The sequence below is a fragment of the Patiria miniata genome, unplaced genomic scaffold, assembly GCF_015706575.1.
Source record: "Patiria miniata isolate m_02_andy unplaced genomic scaffold, ASM1570657v1 HiC_scaffold_24, whole genome shotgun sequence".
Classification (NCBI taxonomy): domain Eukaryota; kingdom Metazoa; phylum Echinodermata; class Asteroidea; order Valvatida; family Asterinidae; genus Patiria; species Patiria miniata.
The window spans coordinates 959,878-973,969 of NW_024037063.1; the positions used below are offsets into that span (position 1 = coordinate 959,878).

The 14,092-nt window shown below is 43.9% G+C and overlaps 1 protein-coding gene across 3 annotated transcripts in view; it reads right to left on the reverse strand.

The window, feature by feature from the left end:
- The window catches only part of LOC119732640 (tyrosine-protein phosphatase non-receptor type 13-like), a 44,072-nt gene that overhangs the window by 7,810 nt on the left and 22,170 nt on the right, over positions 1-14,092 (reverse strand). For 2 of the 3 annotated variants that reach the window (XM_038206263.1, XM_038206261.1), the window contains 15 exons: positions 13,568-13,828; positions 12,727-13,130; positions 11,431-12,289; positions 10,494-10,705; positions 9,454-9,546; positions 8,536-8,868; positions 8,235-8,390; positions 7,242-7,756; positions 5,231-5,468; positions 4,851-5,036; positions 3,784-4,182; positions 3,377-3,544; positions 3,095-3,186; positions 2,443-2,645; positions 670-792 (listed from right to left, as the gene is read on the reverse strand). In XM_038206263.1, the coding sequence (XP_038062191.1) occupies positions 670-792; positions 2,443-2,645; positions 3,095-3,186; positions 3,377-3,544; positions 3,784-4,182; positions 4,851-5,036; positions 5,231-5,468; positions 7,242-7,756; positions 8,235-8,390; positions 8,536-8,868; positions 9,454-9,546; positions 10,494-10,705; positions 11,431-12,289; positions 12,727-13,130; positions 13,568-13,828 (4,242 nt within the window). The remainder of the gene's footprint in view (positions 1-669; positions 793-2,442; positions 2,646-3,094; positions 3,187-3,376; positions 3,545-3,783; positions 4,183-4,850; positions 5,037-5,230; positions 5,469-7,241; positions 7,757-8,234; positions 8,391-8,535; positions 8,869-9,453; positions 9,547-10,493; positions 10,706-11,430; positions 12,290-12,726; positions 13,131-13,567; positions 13,829-14,092) is intronic. The other variant, XM_038206262.1, reaches the window with a different exon arrangement.

Sequence of the window (14,092 nt, forward strand, 5' to 3'; positions counted from 1 at the left end):
TGCAAGTCCATCACAAGTCTGTCACTAGTCCGTCACAAATACTTGAGTCTTAAGCAAAAAGCTCTTCAAATAATCAGTGACAAAAAAACTGTTTTTGTTAAAAGGCACGAAGGATCATTTGCATCTATCCCAAACGTAACCTACCAAATTATTATCAAACCTAGATAAAAGAACGTAATGGTACTAAACACGCCGGGAGATTATTTCGTCTGGCTTGCTGTCATTTTGAAAAAAATCAAGAAATGTAGGTGATTTCCAACGATCTGCAAATTGACTGACTTTTGGAATAAAGAGTGCTATTGACAAAAAAACTTGTGTTTCATGATCAAAAGCTTGTGCATGGATTTTCACTGTTTTCTCTCAAAGTGTTTTTTTTCTCTTAAAGTGTAGTATCCACTGAGTTGAAGCTTCAACAGATTATTCTTATTTTAGATTTTGAGTGGTGCCATTACCGGAAACGTACAAAATGCATGAAATACAAATGATCGTATATATGCCCTTCACGTTCCTATGTTTGTGATTGGACTTGTGTAAGGACTTGTGCTTTTCTTTGGACTTGACCACAACACTGTCAGTTTTGCTCTTGAGGTACCAGTAGGCAACATTTTCTTGGCCAGATTTATTAGAAATTGTCGGTTGGTCGGTTGGGGTTGGCGGAGTTGGATTTACCTGAGACATAGCCGGCTCGGAACCCCGGGGGAGGTGGGGTGAAAGCCATGGAGGACACACCACCCAGGGGCAAGGAGTGAGAGTCAAAGTTGAGACTTGTGCTTATGTCAAACTCGGACAGATCTGCATGCATACCAATGAAGGAGTGCCACCCGATGTGTGAGGGGAAGGGTGGATATGGGGTGAGGGTGGAGTGTGACAATGGGTGTGATGATGGGGGAGGGGGTAGTTGGAAGGTTAAGGCGGTGGGGTAGTTGGAGGCGGTGGGGTAGTTGGAGGGGGTGGGGTAGTTGGAGGGGGTGGGGTAGTTGGAGGGGGTGGGGTAGTTGGAGGGGGTGGGGTAGTTGGAGGGGATGGGGTAGTTGGAGGGGGTGGGGTAGTTGGAGGGGGTGGGGTAGTTGGAGGGGGTGGGGTAGTTGGAGGGGGTGGAGTAGTTGGAGGGGGTGGGGAAGTTGGAGGGGGTGGGGTAGTTGGAGGGGTGGGGTAGTTGGAGGGGGTGGGGTAGTTGAAGGGGGTGGGGTAGTTGGAAGGGGTGGGGAGTAATCATGTGGCAATGAATTTCAAAATGATACAGTGATGCAGGTACAGAAGCAAAAATAAATGAACAGAAATTGAGACATGACACGGAGCAGATCAGCAGAGTTGAGACAATAAGAGACAGACACGTAGGTACACAAAGGGTGACGGACACAGTGGTAGATACAGGGCAAGACACAGACAATGACAAACCAGTAACACAGAAAAGGAAAGTCAAAGAGGGAATGAGGTACATGTAAATAGAAAAGAAAAGGTTGTTTTACAAAGTTGAAGCAAATAGATGAGAATGAAAGCATGGATATGAAAAATGTTAAAACCAGGTGAAATGAAGGAGAAAACAAAACACAAGGAAAACATCTGTGAAGTTAACCACTCAAGCAAATAAATCATGTGAAATTTACAAAAGTAGAAGCCAAAAGACAATGGGGTTTAATAAAGTTCAAATTAAATTCACAAACAACAAATCAAATAGCCATCAACCTTTCAATGGAAAAACAAAGTCAAAAATTGATCCCAAAAATGTGAAATGTGCAATGAAATTAACATTTTTAACAAACGTGAATTACTGTGATTTGTGATTTGTTAGAGAAATTAAAATTGCACACATGACATTTATCCAAATAAAAACAACCATGTTATTAAAATAAATAGTTCAAACAATGTGCACTATGTGAATACCCAAAACGCAAGTGCAAGATTATAATGTGCAAAAATATATCACAAAATATATGTTTATAAATATCACAAATCATTTGGAGGCGCAATGACACAATAAACTGCCGGCTCAATGTAATAACAAATAAAACCAATGAAGCAACAACAACGTGGAATTTATTTTGGGGGATTGACAGTTTTCAGGTTGACACCAAAGTGGAAAGGAGAACCTTCTTAAATCAAGTACTATTGAAAATACAGTTATGCAACTGGAAATTTAGGGGAAAAACGAGGACATTCAAAACCACACAAGACTTTGTTTAGCTTTTTTCAATTTGTAATGGCATTCATGAGAAGTAAAAAAAAAAGGAGGAAATCAGTGGATCCGAGGAAAAGTTGCATGACCAAAAAATAATTATTTGTCTATCTTCCTGATTCCCACAAAATCTTCAACAATCTGAAAATCTGTCAGAAGTGGCAGATTTTGAAAGGAGAGTTCGGCTAAAAGAAATAATGTGATGTTTGCAAACGGAACCAGATGGAAAATCCGGGGGAACTTTGGTCTGAACTCAAGACACCTACCTGCATCCTCTAGCTCAGCGTCCCTGGCCGACTCGGTGTAAGACTGGGCCTGCGAGTCAGCTCCTTCATTGGCTTCGTTGTCGTCATCGTCCTCGCTGTGGCGGGGAAGGTTGAGGGCAGGCACGGGGGACTCACGGACAGGCAGGATGGGGAGACGCTTGGGCTGGATGGGGGTTGAGTTACTACTGGATTTGGTCAGTTGCCTGGATTGTATAAAAAAAATCGAAACAAATTTAAAAACAATTACACAATCAGTGCCCATTGACAACCAATTGGGTACAATTCCATCCTTAAAAAAATGGGACTTATATAATAGCTTATGTTTTGAGGACCTAAGATTTTTAAAACAAAATTGAATGTTTGAAAGTGGATGAAAAAATCACTGAATTATTAGAAATGTTGGGAACTTGGAAAATCAGATAATATTTAAGGGTGTACAGAAAATGGGAGCTTGTGACTAACATTTCTTTTTCTTGGGAGGAGAGGGAGGGGGAGGGGGAGGGTAAGAAATAGATTTGTTTGGATCGTTGGACGGAACATAAAGCTAAAGGCTGCATTTAGTGGATAATTGGACATTCAGAGAACCCAGGCAACATGTGACGATATTTGGATACGGAATATGCACACTACAAAAAGATGATGATTATAGTACCTTGTAACGGCTAATCTGACGACCCCTTTGCTCTTCCTCAGAATTCCGACCGCTTTGTTCTGCGTCATGCCAACGAGGCTTTCTCCATTCACCTAAACAGTACAAACCACAACAAAGAAAATTAAAAATAAATATGAATGTATGAGCCACAGACAAATACTATACTATACATTATTAAAAAAAAAATCAAATATAACTTGGAAATGGCTTGATGGCCCTGTCTTGAGACAAATTTGATATGATCGATTTGACGCGGGGAGAAAAATGCCTAAATATACTGACCTGTAGAAGCCGATCGCCAACTCGCAGTCTACTGTCGCTCTCGGCCACGCCCCCTGGCGTGACTGTCTTGATGAAGATACTGGTCTTCCCGCCCTTCATGGCTCCGGTCAAACTAAACCCTAGGCTCCCATTGGCCGGTTTCTCCAGATCTATCCAGATCACTCCGCCCTATTGGACAAAAGCGGCATGTATATTCATGAAGTGTTTGCAGGTTTTAGTTTTGCTTTTCCCCCCAATGACTGAGTGGACAACTGAAAAACAACAAAATTGGAGGTCCATAATAATTCTACAGCCAAAACAGAGACAAAGCCAGAGTATCGAAAGCCCTCTCAATGCTTATCTGTAATCTTGTTGCTAGGCTGCATACTGCCCTCACTTATAATGCACAGACAGGATGAAAAACTAACCTCTGACTTTTCAGGATGACCCTCCGACTCGTGGTCTGTCTCTCCGACGGTCGACGCCTTCTCGATGATTCCCACGCTGGCCCTGTCCACGGTGGGTGCCTCGCTAGGGGTGGGGGAGTCCACCTCCGAGGGTGGGGCAGCCATGGCGACCCCTGACCCCCCGAAGGTGATGGGTGATTCCACTTCGGCAGGAGGGGGTGAGAAGGGAGGGCTTGAGGGGACGTCCGGTTGGTGGTTGGTATCGGGGAGAGTGGTTGGGGGAGGGGAAGCAGGTGGGGTGGGGGTGGGGGAAGGGGTGGCAGGCGGGGTGGGGGTGAGGTAAGGGGTGGGGATGGGGCTACTGTACGTAGGGGAGGGGGTCCGTGGGGGTTCATGTTCATCGGCTTCGTCTTTTTCAAACTGACGGAGTAAGAATTAACGGTATCATTAAAGTGCATGAAAGCATCAATTTATGGTTTAACTGATCCAACTGCGTGTTTGAAATGAATGAACTGAAGAATGCTTGTTTGTTTTTTCTTTGATGTTTCCTTCGCAAAAAAAATAAGAAAAAAATGTACTCTTGGTTGCATTCAAAATGATCAACATTCAAAGAGCAATGGTCTTTCGATGGTCACATTGGGGAGAAATTGCATCTGAAGTGCCTTAACTTAACAGTCATTGCAATTTCACCATTAGAGATTTACTGTGCTTGCAAAGCCCATAAGATCTGCACTCACGCTTTTGACAAAGGAAAGTTGGTGCAACAATGCTTTGAATGTGTTATGCACAGGTAGAGTACCAACCAAACTCAGGGTGTTTTTCAAACCTTGGTCTTGTTCGCCAGCTGTGGCTCCAGGAGTCTCAAAGACCCTTATTGTAGGTAATGTAGCTCAAAATTGGTCCATGTTTTGGTTCAGGAACATCATATCAGGCTGAATTATAAGGCCAAAGTTTCAAGTATTTCATTTAGTTTAGATATTGATGGCTTTTAGGTGATTCTTAAAGACCGAGATGAAGCCACATCTGTTAAAGTAACCATGTTTTGGAAAATGCCCGAGTCTTGGGGTGTGTTTCTCTTAAATACTCACCTCCAGAAGGTACTTTCTCGGGGACTGTTCGACAGACTTGGCTGTGATCTGAATAATGGGGACATCTGCTGGACGAGGCCTGTTCTCCTTGATCTCATCTGGCAAGGTGATGTTGTGCTCTGCTTCCAGCGAGGCCAAGATGGCGTCAACGTCGTCCAGATTATCTTTTTCACTTTCTGAAACATCCTGTAATATTAACCCACAAATAGGTGATACCAAATTGGTGAACTTGTTTTTTTTTTCAGCTACCGTTTGGCATGGATTCGTCCATGTTTTCCGAGTCCACTCAAGTGTCCATTTACAACTTTGACAGGTCAAAATATTCGGACAAAACTGAAAGGACCCAAAATAACAGACCATTTAAAAGTTTGGCTCCCTACCTCCCAGTCCGTTTCCTCCATCTTCTCCGAGGACAAGTCTCCGAGATCCAAGTCCAACGAATCCATCACTCCCTTCATCTCCTCCTCCACCGATATCTCCCCCTGACTGTCCTCATGAAGGAGAGGCTTGTCCTGCCTCGGGTTGCCGGGCAGGAGGATCTTGGGGACATCCTTGGTGGAGTTTATCGGGCTGCGGGGCGTGGGGAGCCGTCTGCATGGGTGCACTGGCTGGCCGTTCCTGTAATCACGATCCAGGTCAACAATTGTTAATTTTGTCCATACATCAATCTGCAGTTGCGTTTTTTCCCAACTATTTTTGAAAAGTGTAACAAAGACATTGACTGGAGTGGGGTTTGAACCTGCGACTTCCTGACTACCGTTCCAGTGCTCTACCAACTGAGCTTTTCCAGCCCTATCTTGGCGGTTCCCCAATTTGTCAATGTCTTTGTTCAAGGGGCGCTTCTTTTAACTACAGTGAAGTCTTGATAAGTCAAACCTCAAGGGAACTGGTTCAAAATTTGACTTAAGCAGAGTTTTGAGTTAAGCAGGGTTGTATATCAATGTTATACTACTGAAGGCAATGGATTCTTTGACTTAACAGCTGTTTTGAGTTATCAGAGTTTGACTTATCAAGATTTCACTATAGTGTACTTTCTTCGCTTCTATGATTGCATAGAGCCAAACCTTTGCTCTTCAGAATACTTTCAAGAAAGGTGCATTCTAATATGGACACCGAGTTGTTATGCGCATTGTTTGATATATTGTTTACTGTGATAACTCTTATCGCTTTAGCAAAGCCACCATTACCCTGCTGTAACAAATTTCAACAGTTGAATTAACTCCAATGCTTTTTTTGGACAAAAGTGCGTAAGAGGTATCCAGTTGTCCATGCCCCCAATTTATGATATGGAGTGCCATTTGTTGATATGATAAAAAAGCTTGCAGTCAGACAAATGGGACTTCATAAGGGATAATGCACAGAGATGAAACTGGCATATGGCCAAAAAATCGGAAAATATGCCGCAGAAAAATACGTGTCCGAAATCCGGGCCGCGCTGCATTACACACATGCATGTACAATACACTTCATGCCCAATTTACAGACACCTTTTCCTGCTATATTTTCGATTCAAGCAAAATTTTACGATGAAAAACATGGTCTGTGTTTTCATTGCATAAAATGCCCAAATTACAGTTAGAGTAATGGAGTCATCAATAAAGAATTTCACTTCTTACTTGAGACCAAAGTCTAGGGAAAAGTCCGAAAGACAAGGGCACCGTCCATGGTGCTTCATGTCCATTCAACCACACACCACCACTAGTCCTACTCCACTTGCATTCATACGTGGGGAAAAATCAGGCATTGTCGTCTTTCTCTTCTAACAAATGGCAAATGCCAGTGAAATGTTTCGCTAATGCTCTCTTCGCTATCCGAGATAATCATCACGATTTTTAAAGCATTGCATTTTGTGTAACTATATTTGAAACCTCCGAAAATCGCACAACACAATGATTTTATCCACAAGGCTACCCGTTCCCGACCGGCCATGTGCTAGCGGACGGCACGGTGCGGTACGTACGCTGGTACCATTGCATATTCGCACGCACGTGCGACACAGTGATTTTTCCATGTCGCCTGTCAATGTTTAACCTTTTGTCCAGCCGGAGAAGGCTCCAATCAGTGTTATGGCCTGTGTTTCTACCGTTGAAACACTTCAATAACGACTGGTGAAAGAGATTAAAACTACGTTCGCGATGATTTTAACGTGCCAGTTCCATCAACTTTTCATCGACTTTTCTTCGAAATTATGATTGAAGTAAAATGACATTTTGTGAGAAAAATCCATACAAAATCAAATTTTGTGGGACACACTGTATAAAAATCGGAAATTTCGTTGGAAAATTCAAAAAGTCGGTTTTCCGATTAAAATCGGAAAAGTTTCATCTCTGAATGCATAACTTCGGAGCTCCACAAATTTAAGAAAAATCACTGAAGAATCACAGAACTGACCTGGTTAATTTGAGCTCCACTGTATTGGGAGCGGTCTCCAGCAGACGCCTGGCAGCCATCAAGCTCATTCCAACCAAGCTCTTCCCGCTGATGGCGTGGATGAAATCCCCGATCTGTATGCTGCCCTCGCTTGCCGCCGGCAGGCCAGGTATGACGTCGCTCACCACGATCCCAGACCGGCTGCCCTTCAGGTCAAGGGTCAGGGACAGGCCGAGTTGTCCGGCCGAGTTGCGTTGGACCCTGACGATGGGGAGCTGGTCCACGTTGACGACGGTCGTGACGTCGGACCGCGACGAGCTGGAAGGGCTCTGGGGGGCTTCGTACGCGGGTCTGTCAGAGTGCAAGGTAGGGGAGGCAGGGGGTGGGGACGTTGGGACAGGAGGGGGTGCTGGGGTTGGGGTCTCCGTGGGACGTTCCCTGAGGCGTAGGACCTTGATGGTGACCTCCTGGGGGGTCATGCGCAGGAAGGAGACAGCGTCGAAGTGGCTCATGGCTAGCATGTCATGGTCGTTGACCTGCAAAGTGCAACAGAGAAAGCAAAATTAATATTATATGAAAAACTTACCAACCGGAACATTAATGTCTGATTCAGACATCTACTCAATGAAACAAGTCTCAAGCCTATCACTTGTAGTTTCATTTCCTGATATTACATGTGGGATGCGTAATTATTATGACCAATTTGCTTCAGAACTTTGACAGTTAATCATCAATCGGAACTTGTTGACTAAGCTCTTGGAACTGCTATAAAGAAATCCGCTACACGAAATTGACCCCTTGGCCTGTCTTCAGTGAAGCAACGACAAAAAAACCACTAAGCATGTTTCCCACTACGTGAAAATTAGCTGGGAACCAGCTTCAAGCAATACCCATCATATGGCATTGTGGCTGGTAACCCAGCGCTTCTAAGCAGAATTTCTCTGTGCCAAGGCAAATCTGCTTAAAACTTCCATGAATGTAGCCCCTTGAATAGAGATCTTCCAAGTCACAGACCTTGATGAGTTTATCTCCTTTTTTAAGTCGGCCGTCAGACTTGGCTGGGTCCTGAATGACATCCTTGATGTAGCAGCCGCCCGAGTTGGCCCCGCCGGCCACAGTGAATCCTAGACCGCCCTTGGCTGGCTTGATCAGGGTCACCTCTACGTACTCCTGAAGGCACAAAAATCAATCTAATTGTTAAAAAATGGCAATAGAAATTATATGAAGTCCACTTCACAAGTCTCAATCTAGAGAAATTTAATCAGAAAACATTAGGAAACAGTTGCTCCATGCAGGTTGCGACATAAAAACCTACCCCGCTTGACGGATCAGCGAAAGACTTGATGGGCGAGCTCAGACTACTGTTTGGCGAGGTCAAAGGTGACATCACAGGTGACCTCACCTTCACCTCGGGTTCCCTGGACGACGGGGGAGCGAGACTGAGGGATTGGGCCTCCGAGGGGTCCAGGGCGAGAGACGGGGACTCCGGGGGAGAAGACGGGGACTCCGGGGGTGAGAACTGGTCTGTGGTGTTCAGCAGGGTAGGGAAGAAGAGGGATGTGGGGGCGTCGTCCTGGGTCTGAGATTCCTTGGTGACTTTAGGGCTGGACGAGGAAGACAACTTCTGCTCAAACGTCTTTTCATCCTCCTGAATATAAAAAAAAGGGGGGAAAAATACATTTTTGGATCGAGTCCTCAATTTTTTTGGGGGGTATGAGGAGGATATTTTAACAAGTGAGAGGATTATTTATTCAGTCTTTCAAAGGCTCATTTACCCTTGGCAAATTAGGCATTATGCTTCTCCCTTGCACGTGCCATTATGTGAGATCAAAGTAGGTTGGCCTGTTTGTTAATCTTCCACCAGAGTGGAGACACCGCAACATTTTCATGACTGTTGAGTACGAGTAGCAGAAGGAGTACTTCCAACATTGCTAAAACATAAGCCCTACAAAAAAAAAATGTAGCAATTTTAATATTGGGTTTTCTTTCACTCCCGTTTACACCAGCAAATTTGGTGGTCAAGTGGTTAAACATCTGTTTGCATCTGACTACAGTAAGTGTGTAAAGTTGTTTATTTTCCTCACAAGCTCCAAGAAAGCATTGAGTATCCAGTGCTTATCTCTTTTCATTGGTGCAGGGCCAAACCAACACTGTGACTTCGCAAAAATTCCATCCAAAATCAATTACAAGATACAAATGGCAATGTACAACCAGGTTCAGATGGTATTCTTACGTAAAGGGTGAGAAGGTCCAGTTCCTCATCGCTGGGCCGACAAAGAAGCAGGCGAACATCTTGGGGTGCTCCCCTCAATACCGCTACCGTCTCCTATGAAGGACCAAGAAACACAATCATTGACGGACATTTACACGTATTGCACTTTGTCTACGTCTGAAGTCAAGTGAGAACATGCATGCCACATATTATTTAATCAAATGTGATGAGAATCGTAGCAAGGCATTGAAACACATATGTGACCTGTTCTGTCAAAAGGAGACCCTTCTGGACAGAGGTTGAAATTGAGATAGGGCCAAACAATGCTGTGGGGGTGAATCTTTTTGATTTTCTAATTTTTGCATATTTGTAACCTTAAACATGTCTAAAACATACTATAAAAGTTTGAAACCCTACTCTGTACTCTAAATATAGTATTTTTGATGATTTGTTAAGGTATATCAGTTAAAGAAATGTCACTTGAAACAGGTCTTAAAATAGACCCCAAACTTTTAACTGCCATTTTCTTTGGTTTCTACTTTTCGAGACGATGAACTTCAATATAACATAAGTTTGCCCAGGAATGACCGGTTGCACAAATTAAACCAACTATTAAAAGGAAAATGTACATATTTTACCAATATGCAAGAATCTCATTTTTGACCTTAGGCCAAAAAAAAAAAATATTCGGTCTCTGGTCAGACCAAAGTTCCGGAATTGACGCGGCCACGCGGCTTTTTTTTTTTTTTTTGGCTTTTTTTTCTTTTTTTCTTCAAGCTTGGATTGTACAGACAAGGTGGGTACTATTTTGCTTTTTTGGTGTCCTCATGTACATTGGTGTCCTCCATAATTTGCCTTGGTGCTTTCGATCATTTGCCTTGGTGCAATTTCCCATTCCTTGATGCTCTTTGGTAAAAAAAATTGAGGAGGTGCGGAAATAGAGGGCGCTGTTGGAGCTACTGCAGAACATTTTGGAAGAAAAAAAAGATCGACGCGCATGATTAAAATCGACGCGCGCGCTGACCAGAGACCGACTTATTTTTTTTTTTTGCCTTACTTACATTATGCGTCATGTCATATACAGGCTGCTCATTGACAGTCAATATGATGTCTCCTTCCTCCACCAGGCCGCTAGCCGCAGCCTTCTGGCCGGCAAAGACCTTCTTGATGCGCAGCAGGCAGGCCTTGAGATCCTTGTGGCTTCCCCTGCCACCCTGGATGCTGAAGCCTAGCCCCTGGGTGCCCTTGGTCAGCTGCACCTCAAAGCTGTTCTCTGAAAGAGTGGAAAACGTACAAAAGGTTATCAAGTTGTCAACTGAGTAAAAGGCATTTTTTATTGACACAGTCCGAAAAAAGTTTAAAAAGAGTTTATAAATGCCTTTAGAGATTGGCAGATAAAGGAAAAATGCTACAAATGGTTCTGAAACAATGACAAATATTGCAATGTGATATAAAATTAGTGGGTCAAATTGTGTTTCAGTTATTGAGAAAGTCTTGAGAATTTAAAAAACACCTGTCGTACATGACGTCACTGGCAAAATTACACATACAGTGAAATCTTGGTAAGTCAAAACTGGCTAACTCGAAAACGCTTTTAACTCAAAGTAAGAACTTCTTCCCGTCTATTGTCGGTTGTTGAAATGAAAAACCATTTGCTAACTCAAAACTCTGCTTAACTCAAAATTTGAGCCCATTCCCCTGAGGTTTGATGTGTACAAACCTCATTGTGTTTGCGTTTACATTTTGGTTAGAATTTTGAGCCCTCTTTTTGTTCTCAAAGATATTGTTATGAATGAGAGATGGTAACCACTTTCACACACATCAATAACATTTTTAGACGATAATTAAATGAATGTCTGATAAGAGTATCTCAAGTGACCAGCAGGATTCAAGAATATTAGAAATTGTTTTTAATCAACTAGTTATCATTTTGTCATTTTAAATTCTAAAAAATATAAAATTTCAAATCTGCGAAAGATCATCAATGTTTAAGCACACCTGGGGTAACGTAAGGCAGATCAGGAAGCTCAATGTTACCCTCCAGTCCCATGGTAGACATCATAGTCTGAGTCAGGGTGAGCGCCCCTACGCTGCTCATCGATGACGTCGGGGACGGCGATTTATTGGGCAGCTTGAGGAGCGAATCGTCCGGCAGGATCAGAGGAGGTAGATCAGGGGTAGCGCTCCGACTGGTCCCGGACACGTCACTGGGGAGCGGGAGGGTGCCGTCAAGGGAAGGGAAGGGGGACTGGGAGTTCAGGGTGTCACTGCCGCGGCTCGGCGATAGGTTCGTTGCAGCAGATGGTGATGTCATGATGGTCTCTGTCCTGATATTTGGAAGTTCAGTGGATTTTGTACTGATGACCGTGTTATTAGCAGCTTGGTGGTCGTGCATGATCGGAGATGGCATTATTTCCTCATCAGCGTCATCACTTATGAACTCATCGTCGCGTAACGAGCGACCGTCAAGGGATGGTGAACGCGACCCGTACTCCGTGGAAGGAGTTGGCGACCGCTCCTCGTAATCGTAATCCGTCCATTGATCTGCACTGGATCGTTGATCATCGGTACTCTGCTCGTGTATGATGGGTGCGGCCCCGCTGCGAAAGGAGGCGGACTTGGCACTCCATAATCCCTTCTCTAGCCCCCCTGTTGGGGTGCTGCGCCAGTCTAGGTGAGCAGTAGGGGTCAGGGTATCAGCCTCGCGGGTGCTAAGGACAGGGGAGGCGATTTCAGGGTCAAACCCCACCCCAATGACAGAATGCTCACTGGGGATGGGGGACTCGGACCTACTGCTGGTAGGTTGACTGTCAACTTCGCCGTCACTCATAGGGGTGGAACTTGGAAGCTCATAGTCCTGTAATATCACAGCGAGAAATTTGTATAAATTAAAAACCTTCACATGCTGTTTGACTCCATAGCCATGTTTTGGTATGGTGAAATGCATATAAATTGAACACATTTCAACCAAACATTTGGCTTCAATGATCATCCTCTTTGGTTCCAAAATTTGGTGTATAACTCTGCTGAGTACCAGCAGCTGAAAAACATTATAATGACTGACTGCTATTGGGAAATGATTTTGTGGCGGCCTCTGTGTTCGTCAAAGCAAAGTTCTACTTACAATTGATCAATGTACAAATTTGGCAAGCAGAAACTTTTGGCAACAATGTCTGACTATGAGTGAAATATTGCCAATGGATTTCGTCTGGGAGAAAGATAAGCCAAAGTAAAAAATGCATGTCCGTGCCCATCTTTATGATGAATAATATAATGAAGGATGGTTAGCCTTACCTTAAAAGCTTGAATAGTAGGTGTGGTCCCTCTGGATTCGCCCACACCATCGTTGATACTATCAACGTCATCCTTGGGCTCTTCCCTATCCAGTGGGTCCAAATAAGCTCTTCTCACTGTGGACCCCCTGGAGGATGTACTGTGCACCCAATCCTCATCATCTGACACTGGGGGTGGGGGAGCGTTTGACATCAGGGGTGGGGGAGCCTGTGACATCAGGGGTGGGGGAGCCCGTGACACACTGGCCGTCACAACCTCATCCACTGGGGACGCTACGGCGGACGACGGGATGGGAGTGGTGTCGCTCTCGCCCCGGGGTGCGTCACTGGATGCGTCTAGGGTTCTGTCCAGTGGTGTCTGGCGTTCGACATCAGTAAAGGATGTAACGCTACTGGGCCGATCTCCTGTTTAGCAAAGTTTTGTGAATAACAGTAGAAAAGATTTCCTTGCAACAAATTCAACAGCTATCACATTTTGAATTTTAATTGAATTTCCTTTTTCACTTGTATAATTTGTTTGATTTGGTCAAGCTTGTGGGGAGGGGGTTGTTTTCTGCTCTGTCCAGGGGTGTCGACTTGTGGTTCAGACTTTTTAATTACTATAGTTTTATGTTATCAATTTTTGAGATTTAAAATCACATTTTTAAATTTAATATATATTCCTTTTATTTATATAAATTGTTTGATTGTAAAGCGCCTTGGAGCATTTTCTAATGGATTCGGCGCTATAGAAATTTACATTATTATTATTATTATTAATTCATATTCAACATAAACAATATTGGCAATTAAAGGCTTGTTTATGAAAAAAAAGTCAAACGAGGTAAATTTCTTCAACGTACCTAGCTCTGCATTGCCACGAGAGGGTGCCTCAGCGTTCACTTGCTCCCTGGTGCTGGACATGATCATGGGCTCCCCGTTATCCCCGATGACTACCAGCGGGGAGGGGACCGGTGTCGGGGGCAGGTTGCTGGCCATGGAGGGAGGGATACCGCGCTCTATGACCAAGGAGCTTGACTCTGGAGCGCGACGCAGGGTCTCGACTGCCTGGCGATGGGTCACACCCTCCAGGGAATCCGAGTTGACCTGCAGGACACGGTCACCTGAAACAAAGTTGGACAACAGAAGACAACTTAATTATTTGTTACAATTTATAGTCCTGTTAACAACATAGGATTTTTTAGTTGTTTGTTCTAGCAAATGAGGTCACATGTGAACCCCTCTGTGAAAACATGTCTGTTTTGCTTCAGATCTAAACTTTTTTACAGAATGATTCCAAAGCACTATTTTCATTCCTTTTTGTCATCTTTATTTTTTACATTTAGCATTGAAGCAATGCGGAAAATAAAAAAAAACACTAGAACTTT